Source organism: Centrocercus urophasianus, unplaced genomic scaffold (genome assembly GCF_019232065.1).
Source record: "Centrocercus urophasianus isolate 14NV4802_14NV808 unplaced genomic scaffold, USGS_Curo_1.0 seq_1466, whole genome shotgun sequence".
In the NCBI taxonomy this organism is placed as follows: domain Eukaryota; kingdom Metazoa; phylum Chordata; class Aves; order Galliformes; family Phasianidae; genus Centrocercus; species Centrocercus urophasianus.
The window spans coordinates 2,764-13,735 of NW_024884660.1; the positions used below are offsets into that span (position 1 = coordinate 2,764).

A 10,972-nucleotide genomic window follows, 5' to 3' on the forward strand; every position below is an offset into this window, starting at 1 on the left:
CTGCTCCCAGCTGCCACTGCTCCCAGCTGCCACTGCTCCCAGCTGCCGTGGGCCGGTTGTTGTCTGCAGCCCCATGGCAGCGGGTTGGAGGCTCTCCGGGTGCAGGCTGTGTGTCGGGAGGCTCCCACAGCACTGCAGAGCCGCCCTGAGAGCATCCCACAGAACGGCCTGGATGGAAGGGAGCCACAGGCCGTCCAGTTCCAACCCTGCCACGGGCCGGGCTGCCGGCCGCTAAGCTGGGCATCAGCTCAGGCTGCCCAGGGCTTCAGCCGACCTCAAGCACCTCCAGGGCCCAGGGCTACAGGAATCCAACCGGCGCCGCCGTCTCGCCATTTTCCTTCCACAATACAGGTTTCTCCTCAACCCCCCGACGTCCCTTGTCGCTTTTATTACTATTTGCAGTCAGAAATCACCCCGTGTCACTTCAGTAACCGCTGGGGCCGCCCAGCCAGGGGGACACGGGGCAAAATCAATTTCCTGAGCAGGCTGAAGGCAAGGAAGAAATCGCAAAGCACCGCTGCCCAAAAAGCTGGCTGGTTTACGCAGGAGAATCAGCAAGCAGCTGAAGGAGTTTTCCAACTGCTTCCGATGAGCAAAAACCCTCCGCCCCCCCTGGGGCTCCGCTCCCTTCCATCACAGAATCACAGAATCGCCGGGGTTGGAAGGGAGCTGCAGAGATCACGGAGTCCAACCCCCTGCCAAAGCAGTTCCTGCAGCGGGTCGCACAGGTCGGTGTGCAGGCGGGTCTGGAGCATCTGCAGAGAAGGAGACTCCAGCAGCCCCTGGGCAGCTGCGCCAGCGCTCCGCCACCTCACCAAAGCAGTTCTTGTGCACGTTTGTGCAGGACTTGCTGCGCTGCAGTCGCTGGCCGTTCCCCTCGTCCTGTCTCCAACACTGCTGAAAAGAGCCCGGCCTCGCCGCTCTGCCCCACACCTCCATATTTACAGACCTGGCTCAGGTCCCCTCTCGGCCTCCTCGAGGCTGAACAGACCCACTTCCCTCAGCCTTTCTCCACAGGAAGAAGCTCCAGGCCCTTCACCATTTCGTGGCCCTTCCCAGGAGCTCCCTGTCCTTTTTGGACCGGGGAGCCCAGAGCCGGATGCAGCGCTCCACACCGGCAGCCTCCACCCTCGCCAGGTCCCCGCACGGGGAGCAGCGCCCACCTTCCATGGTCTCCGTCAGCCGATCCGCCACCTTCCTCACCACGGCGCTCAGCGTCATTTTGCCGTTGAGGAGCAGCTCCTCCACCAGCAGCTCCCCGGTGTCGCCGTACAGCGCCTTGGCCGTGTAGATGTAGCGCGGGTAGCGCAGGATGCGCAGCACCCGGCGGCACCGAGCCTCGTACTCCACGCAGCCGCGCTTCTGCAGCTGGTAGGCGGCCAGGTTGTGCTGGATGAGGACGCACAGCGCCTTCCTCACCTGCCCGAGGAGCTCTCAGTTGGTCACGCGCTCGCAGAGCCCTCGAGGTGCCCCGGCCCGTTTTTGGGCCCCCGCTGCCCCCCGCTGCCCCCCATACCTGGTCCAATGCCAGCCCGGTGTCGGCGCAGATGGCCCGCAGCGGCTGGCTGCCCGTCCTCACCAGGTACGTCCCCACCTTCTCCACGATCTCCCCGAAATGCTCTCGCAGCAGCAGGGAGCACAGCTTTATCTCCGCCTGCGTCATGGTGGCACAGCTGGGATCACGGCTGGGGAGCAGAGCGGAGCCCTGTGGTTCTCAGCGCGGCTCTGGGGGCGGCCGTGGCACTGAGACCCCCGGCCACAAAGCCCCCAACCCCCCCCACTGACCCCCGGCACCGGGCAGCTTCTGGGATGCGGGGGGGGGGAGGGGAACCGCTGTTCGCTGCAGCTCTGGGGGCAGAAAGGAGCTGTTTGGGGATGGGTTTTACGGGAGGAGGAATTTTGTGAGGGCAGAGGAAATGGGATTTTGGGGTGAAAACTCTTCGTTAAGGGAGGGGTTTTGGGAGGAAAAATCCCATTCTCCAGTGGATGGGGAGGGGATCCGGGGCTGAAATCCTCCTTTTACCAATTAAAAAAATAAAAATCCCATTTTCTCGATGACTCAGTTCCAGAGTGGGGAGGGGGCGAGAGGGAGAGAGGGAGAGAGGGAGAGAGGGAGAGAGGGAAGCGAGACATTTCCCCCCCGCCACCGCCGCTCGCCCCCCCCCGCCCCTTCTGGGGTAGATCACCGCCGGGGGCCGCGCCCACCCACACGGAGCTCCTGCCGGGGTTCCCGGGTCCCCACGTCCCCGCCCCGGGCTCGCGGCGCTGCCGGGATCCCCGCGTCCCTCCCAGCTCCGCGGCAACGCCGGACTCCTCGCCCCCACGGCGCCCCGCTCTCACCGAGGCCCGGCTTAAACCCACGCGACCACCGCGGCGAACACCATTTCCGGCGCCCAGATGACTACTTCCGCTTCCTCGGCGCCGCCGCTCTGGAGGACCGCGGCTACGTGCCGCTCTACCCGCTCCGTCTCGTCGTGCTGCCGTGACGCCGCGCTCTCTCGGAGCGGCCGGGAGGACCGGAAGTGCCGGCGCTCTATCCGTCGGGCCGCCGCTCTATCCGTCGGGCCGCCGCCTCGCTGCCCGGCCGGAGGACTGACGGCAGGGAGCCGGCAGAGGAGGCGGAGAGAGAAGATGGCGGAGGCCTCCGCGGCGGCGGCGGCCGCCGTGTCCCAGCACCGCTTCTTCTGCCACAGCTGCAAAGGGGAGGTCAGCCCCAAGCTGCCGGTAAGCCAAGGGCGCTCCGAGAGGCCGGGCCGGGGGCGGGCCCGGGGGAAAGCCGCGGCCCTCGGCGCCTCGCAGAGCGGGGCCGGGGCTCCGCGCGGAGCGGCCGGCGGGCAGCGCTGCCCCCATCGCGGCGCCGGGGCCGTGCTGGGCCCGCCGCCCCCGAGGCCTCCTAGCGGGGGTCCCGGGAGCCCGGGAAGGGAGGGGGTCCGCGAGACCCCCGCGGTGGGGGTGACCCCGACCCCTCCTCCGGGCCCCGCTCTCCCGCCCTGCTGAGCCGTGGGCTGCCGGCTCCCCTCCTTCCCTGCCGTCTGCAGGGGGCTGCGACCCCCGTGTCCCCTCCCCAAGAAAAGCTCTCGGGGATTGCCGCCCCCACGTCAGAGCTCGACCGTCCCTCGGGGGCAGCGCCGACCCCCCCGAGCCGCACGGAGCGCCGGGGCTGCGGCGACCCGAGGGCTGAGCGCCGCTCCCGGCCCATAACTGAGTTCCTTTAGGGCCGGGCTCGGCCCCGGTGCCTTCCTCGCTGCGGGGTTAGGAGCACGGGGGCGGTGGGGCTGCCGCGACCCCGACGTGCCCCACGTGGGGTCCATGCTGGATGTCGGGGTCGGGGTGCCCTCCGCTCTCGCCCTGTATCCGAGCCCGTGTGGGGCCGGGGTCGGTCCCGGTGCCCGCCTCACCTGAGGGTGAAGAGCAGAGGCTGCTCGGAGCCCACGGCCCTCTGAGATGCTGCGACCCCAACGCTCCGCCGTCAGGGGCTCTGCTGGGTGTGGGGCCAGGGCTGGGCTGTGCTCTGAAGGCACCTCACAGCCGCTGCCACGTCCGTGCCCGCGCTCCCTCCACCCCTGCACCCACCCTCCCTCCACGTCTGCCCTTATCCCACTGCCCTCACGTCGGGGGTTTGGCCCCGCACCCCCCCGCGCTGTGCGTTATGAGGCGTTGCATCGCCTCCCCCCGTCGGACAGCCGCGTGCCCCCCTGCTTGTGGGGCAGAGCCTCTCCTGACGCTTTCTCTTCCCCCGCGTCCCCGCAGTTTTGCTCGGCTCTCCCTCCGCACCGCTTCCCTCTGCCGCCGACGCGGGCGCTCTGCCCTCCCGCATCTCGGTGAGGAGGAGCGCCGTGCGGGAGCGGCTCGACCCCTCCGTCCCCGCGGAGCCCCCGCGTGCGTGCGGAGCGCGTCGTGCGGCCGCGGTGCGGCGGTGCCGAGCGCCTCCCGGGCGGACCTTCCCCGGCACGGCACGGCTGCCGCCCGCGGGTTCCTCTGCTTCTAAATCGGGATCCGGCGCCGCAGGTGGGAAGGAGGTCGCCGCATCCTCGGTGTGTGGGGAGGAGGACGGCCGGCCCGGCTCTCCTGGCGTGCTCTGCTCCACTTTCTGCTTCCAGAGCGCCGGGATTGGGGCTGCGCGAGTGTCCTGAGCTCTGCGTGCTCGGGCTGTGCGGGATGTTGGCGCTGTGCGGGTGGTTGGGCTCTGGCTGTGCTCGGGGCTCTGTGCCCCGTTGCGGTGGGAAGCACCCGCTGTGCTGAGCTCAGGGCACGCGTCGCTCTGCAGCCGTCCGTGTGAACTGAGCGCTGCGCCCCTCACAGCTCCGCGTCCTGCTCTGCTGGCGGTGGGGTGGAGGTGGAACGGCGACGGCCCCGCTGAGCCCCGGTGCCGCTCCGTGTGTCCTCCCCAAAGCTGCTCCTTCCCTCCAAACGGAGCGCTCGGAGCCGGGGCTGCAGTTTGCGCAGCAATGGCTTTGGGGAGCGCCGTGCAGCACGGGGGGCTCGGGGTCGCGGGGGACAGCGGTGGTGGCCGAGATGGGCCGAGCCCGGGAGCTGCCGTCGGCTCCTTCGCCCCATCCCTGCCCTGCGCCCTGCAGAGGTCAGCACCCCTGACTGCGAACCGCCGTCCCCGCCGGGTGCTCTGCCCTCGGGGGCGAAGCAGCCCCTGCCTGCCTGCCATCCGCACGCAGGGAGGGACGCGGAGCCGAGCGGGGCAGCGCGGCCCCGGGGGAGGGCGATGCCGGCTGCTCCCGGGGAGGAAGCGCACAGCGGGGGCGGGCGGAGCGGATCGGCGGCAAACGGCGGTGCTGACGGTGGCGGAGGGACGTCGTGCTGCTGCTCTGCTCCGCGTCCTGCTGGCAGCCCGGGACGGCGCGCCGTGCTGCGGGGGAGGAAGGCTGCGGGCAGCTGGGCGTGGGGTGCTCTGCTCCGCTCTGCTCCGCTCTGCTCCGCTCTGCTCCATCTCGGTGCTGAGGGGGGTGCAGGCGAGAAGGGCACAGCGCTGCCCTTCTGCTGTTCCGCCTTCTGACCCACTCGGCTTTGCTCGGCGCGCTCTGCTCCAAAGCAGTTTCGCTCACTTCTCAGTCCAGAACGCGTGTGAGTTGCTGTCTGTTCCGGCCCTGCACCAGGGAGCTGCGCCCAGTGCTGCTGCTGCACGGGGCTGCTGCTGGCTGCCTGCAGAGCGCCGGGCTCAGGTGTGGCTGCAGCTGTGCAGTGCTGCTGGCGCTCCTCTGGACAGCCCACCCTGCGCCCACCCTGCGCCCATGGGTGTCGCTCCCAGCCCAGTCTGACACGGAGCCGCTGCCGCCCGACCCCGCGCAGCTCAGCGCTTCCCCTTCTCACCCCTCTGCCTCTGTTCATCCCAATGGTTCCCAGGAGGATTCATGCTCAAAGAGAAGCATCGCAAAGGGATCGGGCAGAGCTGCGCGTGGCTGAGCTGTGCCGTGGGGCCCCTCACCGCACTGTCGCAGCCCCCCGCCCGCTCTGTGGCAGCCCCGGTCCGTGCTGCAGCACACGGCTGCGCCCCCCTTGGCTCTGCGCTCTGGCGGTGCTGCGTGGCTGTGGGCCAGGCTCCGTCCTGCTGTGCTGACGTCGCACGGCTCAGCCCGTCCTCCTCCTCCCCCCAGGAGTACACGTGCCCCAGGTGCGAGTCCGGCTTCATCGAAGAGGTGACAGAGGATTCCAGGTGCGTGCGGTGCTGAGGGGTGACGGGGAGCTGCCGCGGCAAAAGGGGGCCGTGCTGAGCCGCCATCAGCGCCTTCCCCTCCTTCCCTACTCCGCCTCCCAACCCCCCCCCAGAGCTGGGATCCATTCCTCCCCGTTCCGTGTCCCCACCCCCCCGTGCTGCGCTCAGGTCCGTTCCCCCCCTGCTCTTTGTGCCCCTCGCACCCCTCCTGCCCTCCCCCTCCATCCCTCCTGCGGTGTTTTGGAGACCCCCCCCCGACCGTCCGTTCCCCCGCAGTTTCCTGGATGGCGGTGGCCTGGAGGACGGCCCTTCGGCGCAGTTTGCAGAGGTGTGTTGTCCCACGGGGGGCTTTGGGCTGGCAGGGAGGAGCGGAGCGCCACCAGCGGCGCCGCGTGACGCGTCGCGTTCCCCTCTCGCGCAGCTCTGGGACCACTTGGACCACACCATGTTCTTTCCCGACTTCAGACCTTTCCTGAGCGGCGGCTCTCTGGACCAGGACGGCAGAGACAACGAGCGGGGCCACCAGGCCCACGCCGAGCTCTGGGGGCCGAGCCGGCCGCCGCGGTTGCCCATGGCGCGCAGGTTCCGCTCCCGGGGCAGCTCCCGGCCCGACCGCTCCCCGGCCATTGAGGGGTACGAATCCCCCGGCCGGGCGGCGCTGGGGGGTCCTGGCTGTGGGGCGCTGCGGTCTGGGGACGCTGTGGGGCCTCTGAGCCCATGCATGTGGCGCATGTGGCCGGGGGGCGGTGGGATGGGGTGGGGAGGGCAGGGTGTGGGGCGCCACCCCCTCCTGCAGTGCTGCATCACCCTGCATCCATGCTGCATCCATGCTGCATCCACGCTGCATCCATGCTGCATCATACCACATCCACACTGCATCCAGACTGTGTCCAGGCTGCATTGCACCCTGCATGCACCCTGCGTGCACCCCCTGCTCGCTGTGTCCCAGCACTCAGCCTTCTGCAGACGGCTGCCGGCCGGAGTTGTGACGCTGCGGTGGCAGCGCAGCTCAGAGGCGCTCAGCTCAGCCCTTCCTGCTTCCCTCCCCAGCATCATCCAGCAGATCTTCGCGGGCTTCTTCGCCAACTCGGCCATTCCCGGCTCACAGCACCCGTTCTCATGGTGAGTACTGCGCCTGCCTTCGCCCCGGCCCTCTGCTGGCACCTGTGCGCCACTGCACACCAGTAAAAACAGCAGTAAGAACCGCAGCAAACAGCAGCTGCCCGGTGCCTGGGAGCCACTCTTCCCATTTGCCCCCAGTGCGGCTGCGAGTCTGCAGTGGGAAGCTGGGGCCGTGCAGGGCTGTTTGCTGAGCACACGGCACCGCGCTGCACCCACACTGCACCCACACTGCACCCACACTGCACACCACATCACTGCACCACACTGCATCCACATGCACCTCACTGCACCCACGCTGCACCCATGCTGCAACCACACTGCACCCTCACTGCACACCACATCACTGCACCTCACTGCACCTCACTGCACCCACACCGCATCACACCGCATCAAGCTGCATCCATGCCACGTCCCGCCACGTCACCCCGCATCACGCTGCATCCACAGGAGCGGGATGCTGCACTCCAACCCCGGCGATTACGCGTGGGGACAGAGTGGCCTCGACGCCATCGTCACGCAGGTGAGCGCTGCTCAGTGCTGCAGAGCCGTCGCCTGCAGTGCTGGCCGTGTGTCTGCGTGTCCTGGGCCGTCCACAAACCGCCCCTCTGGGAGCCGCGGCGCTGGGGGAGGGGGTGGGGAAGGGGCTGCGGTGGGGAAGGGGCCGGGCAGCGCTGTGCTCCAGGAGCTCCTGTGCTGCCGCTGCTGTTGCGCCACGGCCGGCTGCTCCCAGCGGGACGAGGCCTCGCGTCTGACCCACGGCTTCCTCCTCCCATCCTCTGCCTCTGGGGCACGGAGCTGGGAGCAAATGAGAGCCCCGTGATCCCCATCCAGCCCAGCTGGGCGATGGAGACCCAGAGGTCCCGGTTTGGGGATGGGGGCCCGTAGGTCCCAGCTGGGAGGTGGGGACTCGTGCATCCTGATTTGGAGGCGGGCGCGGACCTGAGCCCATCCTGCTCAGCCGGGAAATGAAGACCCATAGATCCCATCCCAGTTCGGAGATGAGGACCCACAGATTCCAGATGAGGGGTTTGGACCCAGAGATCCCAGTTTGAGGTGGGGACCGTAGGTTCCATCCCAGCCCAGCTGGGAGATGAGGACCCATAGATCCTGGCCTGTGCCATCTCAGTTTGGAGATGAGGACCCATAGATCCTGGCCTGTGCCATCTCAGTTTGGAGATGAGGACCCATAGATTCCAGATGAGGGATGTGGACCCAGAGATCCCAGCTTGGAGATGACGACCCATAGATCTCGGCCCATCCGAGCTGGGAGCCGGGCCCCATAGATCAGATCCCATCCCGTTACAGCTGGGAGATGGGCCCCCCCAGCTCACGCTTTGGGGCGAGGAGCTTTGCTGTGTGGCGTCCCTCACCGTGCTGTGGGGCAGCGCTGGGATGCAGCCCCTGCTCCACTGTGGCTGCAGGGTTGTGCCCCACACCTCATCCTGTGCCCCACACCGTTCTGTGCCCCACACCTCGTCCTGTGCCCCACACCTCATCCTGTGCCCCACACCATCCTGTGCCCCACACCTCATCCTGTGCCCCACACCGTTCTGTGCCCCACACCATCCTGTGCCCCACACCTCGTCCTGTGCCCCACACCGTTCTGTGCCCCACGCCTCATTTCGTGCCCGCGCAGCTCCTGGGGCAGCTGGAGAACACGGGGCCGCCCCCGGCCGACAAAGAGAAGATCTCCTCCCTGCCGACGGTGGCGGTGACTCAGGATCAAGTCGGTGGGTGTCCGCGTTCCGGGGGGGTTCGGGAGGCGCGGGTTGTCCCCATGCGCGCCGCCGCCTCTCCGCCGTCGCCCGGGGGCGGCGCTCGCGGCGCGGGCGGGACGAGGAGAGCCGCCTCCGAGCGCCGCTCCCCGCCCGGCGCTCCGCAGACACGGGGTTGGAGTGCCCGGTGTGCAAGGAGGACTACGCGGTGGCCGAGCAGGTGCGGCAGCTGCCGTGCAACCACTTCTTCCACGGCGGCTGCATCGTGCCCTGGCTGGAGCTGGTAAGAAGCGCCGTCCGGGGTCCCCGCGGCCGCGGCCCCGCGCCGCCCGCTCAGCCCCCGCCTCCCCCCGCAGCACGACACGTGCCCGGTGTGCAGGAAGAGCCTGAGCGGCGAGGATTCCTCGCGGCACTCGCACGGCCCCGCGCAGGGCGGCGGCTCCGGCGGCGACAGCCAGAGCCGGGAGCGGTGGACGTTCTGACGCTCCGCCCGCTGCCGCCCGGCGGCTCCGGCGGAGTCGCGCCGTCCGATCCCCGAGCCGCCCGCCCGGCGGCCCCGGGCGCGTCGCGGCTCGGCGAGCGGCGCCTCCGCTCCGGAACACGGAACGTCCGGGCGCCGCGGGCGGCTCCGAACCCCGTGACGGGGCGGGCGGAGCTCCGCGGGGCGGGGGGGAGCCGCGGCCGCGTTCCGTGGGCGGAGGGACGGAGCGGCTCCGGGCGGGGGGCGGCGGGGCGCGGCGGCGCTGTGCCGCGGCTCCCGTCCCCGCTCCGCGGCTCCATCCGCGCCCCGGGTCTGTCTGTGCTCTTTGGGTCCATCCGTGTCCGAGGGTCCGTCTTGTCCCCGGGTCCGTCTGTCTCCGGGTCCATTCACGTCCCCGGGTCCGTCGGCGCCCTTTGGGTCCATCCGCGTCCCCTGGTCCGTCCGTGGCCTTGGGTCTGTCCGCGCCCCCACGTCTGTCCCCGTCCCTGGCTCAGCTCGGTGCCCATCCACGCCCCCCGGTCTCTCCGTGTCTCCCCCTCCGTCCCTCCGCGGAGCACCGCAGCCCCCAGGCGCTGCGCATCCCGGACCGCCCAGACGGCGCAGAGCCGCGGAAGAGCCGCTCGTTGCTCCGCTCTCTGTCCTTTTATTTCGGCGCTTCCGTCGCATCCCGGCCCAAAGGAAGCCCCGTTTGTACGGCCCCGACGGGTCCCCGCGCCGACGGTTTGCGATGATGTCCAATAAAGGCCTTTCTAACGACCGGCGCGGGGTTGCGCCGCCTGTGGTGCTCCGTGCCGGGGGGGTCGGCACCCCATGAGCCCCCCACGCTGCGGCTGTCGCCCTTCAGGGCGGGGCGGGAGGGCAGCAGGGCCGGCCAAAAGTCCGGAGGGGAGGGAGGGAATGGGATGGGTGGAGGAGAGGGGGTGGGATGGGATGGGATGGGATGGGATGGGATGGGATGGAAAGAGACGGGATGGGGGTGGGGGTGGGATAAGGATGGGATGGGAAATAAGGATGGAAATGGGATCAGATGGGATGGGAATGGGGTTGGGGGAGATGGAATGGGAATAAGGATAGGAATGGGATGCGATGGGATGAGAGGATGGGGATGGGGTGGGAATGGAATGGAATGGAAAGGAAAGGGCCGGGAAGCATTTGTGGCACACAGGGAGCGTCGGGGTGGGCGGCGTTTATTGGTTCTGCTCACCCCCACCGCTGGCATCGCCCCGTCCCCCTCTGCCCCTCACCCCACGGCGCCGATGCGGGATGCCGCTCCTCCTCTGCCCCGCTCCTCCCCGCGCCCTGTCCGTGCCCGGCGCCGTCCCCGCACCGCCATCGCCGCTCCGTTCCATCGTGCGGAACCCGTGGGGCGGCCCCAGCGCTGGGGGGGGGGAGGGGAAGAAGGGGGCACAGCTCCTCCGTGGGGCTGAGGGCCGGTGGGAAGCGCGGGGCCATCACTGCTCCTCCTCCTCCTCGTGGGGCTTCTTGCGGGTGAAGAAACCGAACTGGGGGGAGGGGGGGTGGGGGTGAGGTGGGGAGAGAAGGAGGAGAGGGAGGGGATGAGGGGGGAGGGATGGGGAGAGGGGGGGAGGATGAGAGAGGGGGAGAGGGGGAGGAAGGACGGCGAGGAATGGGGAAAGGGAGAGGATGGGGGAGGACGGAATGGGGGGAGGGGATGCGGGAGTGAGGAGGGGGAGAGAACGGGGAGAGGGCGAGCACAGGTGAGAGGTCGAGGATGAAGGGAGACGACGGAGTAGAGGGCGAGGACGGGAGGAGAGGGTGAAGGGGGGCAGCGGGGACCACGCTCCCCCAGCGCGGCCCCCCACGCACCTTCCACAGGCAGACGCTGATGGCCGCCAGCAGCAGCAGCCCCCCCAGCGCGCTGCCCACCAGGATCCAGAGCGACACGGGCACGCGCCGCTCCCGCAGCACCTCCAGCACCGTCTGTGGAACGGGCGGCGGCCGTGGCGGGAGGAAGAGAGGGGGGGGGGG

General features: G+C 69.6%; 2 protein-coding genes across 2 annotated transcripts in view; one reads left to right on the top strand and one right to left on the bottom strand.

Annotated features, from left to right (window-relative positions):
- POLR3C (RNA polymerase III subunit C) overlaps window positions 1-2,493 on the bottom strand; it is a gene marked incomplete at its 3' end in the record, with an annotated part of 5,250 nt that extends 2,757 nt beyond the window's left edge. The window contains exons 1-3 of the mRNA XM_042815287.1: window positions 2,341-2,493; window positions 1,517-1,685; window positions 1,164-1,419 (exon numbers count right to left, since the gene is read on the bottom strand). Coding sequence (XP_042671221.1) covers window positions 1,164-1,419; window positions 1,517-1,663 — 403 coding nt within the window. The remainder of the gene's footprint in view (window positions 1-1,163; window positions 1,420-1,516; window positions 1,686-2,340) is intronic.
- Window positions 2,494-2,554: 61 nt separating this feature from the next.
- RNF115 (ring finger protein 115) lies at window positions 2,555-8,984 on the top strand. The gene is made up of 9 exons (XM_042815285.1): window positions 2,555-2,724; window positions 5,607-5,665; window positions 5,942-5,993; window positions 6,087-6,298; window positions 6,716-6,787; window positions 7,235-7,307; window positions 8,424-8,517; window positions 8,670-8,785; window positions 8,859-8,984. Exons 1-9 carry the CDS (start codon window positions 2,632-2,634, stop codon window positions 8,982-8,984), a joined length of 897 nt encoding a protein of 298 aa, XP_042671219.1. The 5' UTR covers window positions 2,555-2,631.
- The last annotated feature ends 1,988 nt before the right edge of the window (window positions 8,985-10,972 follow it).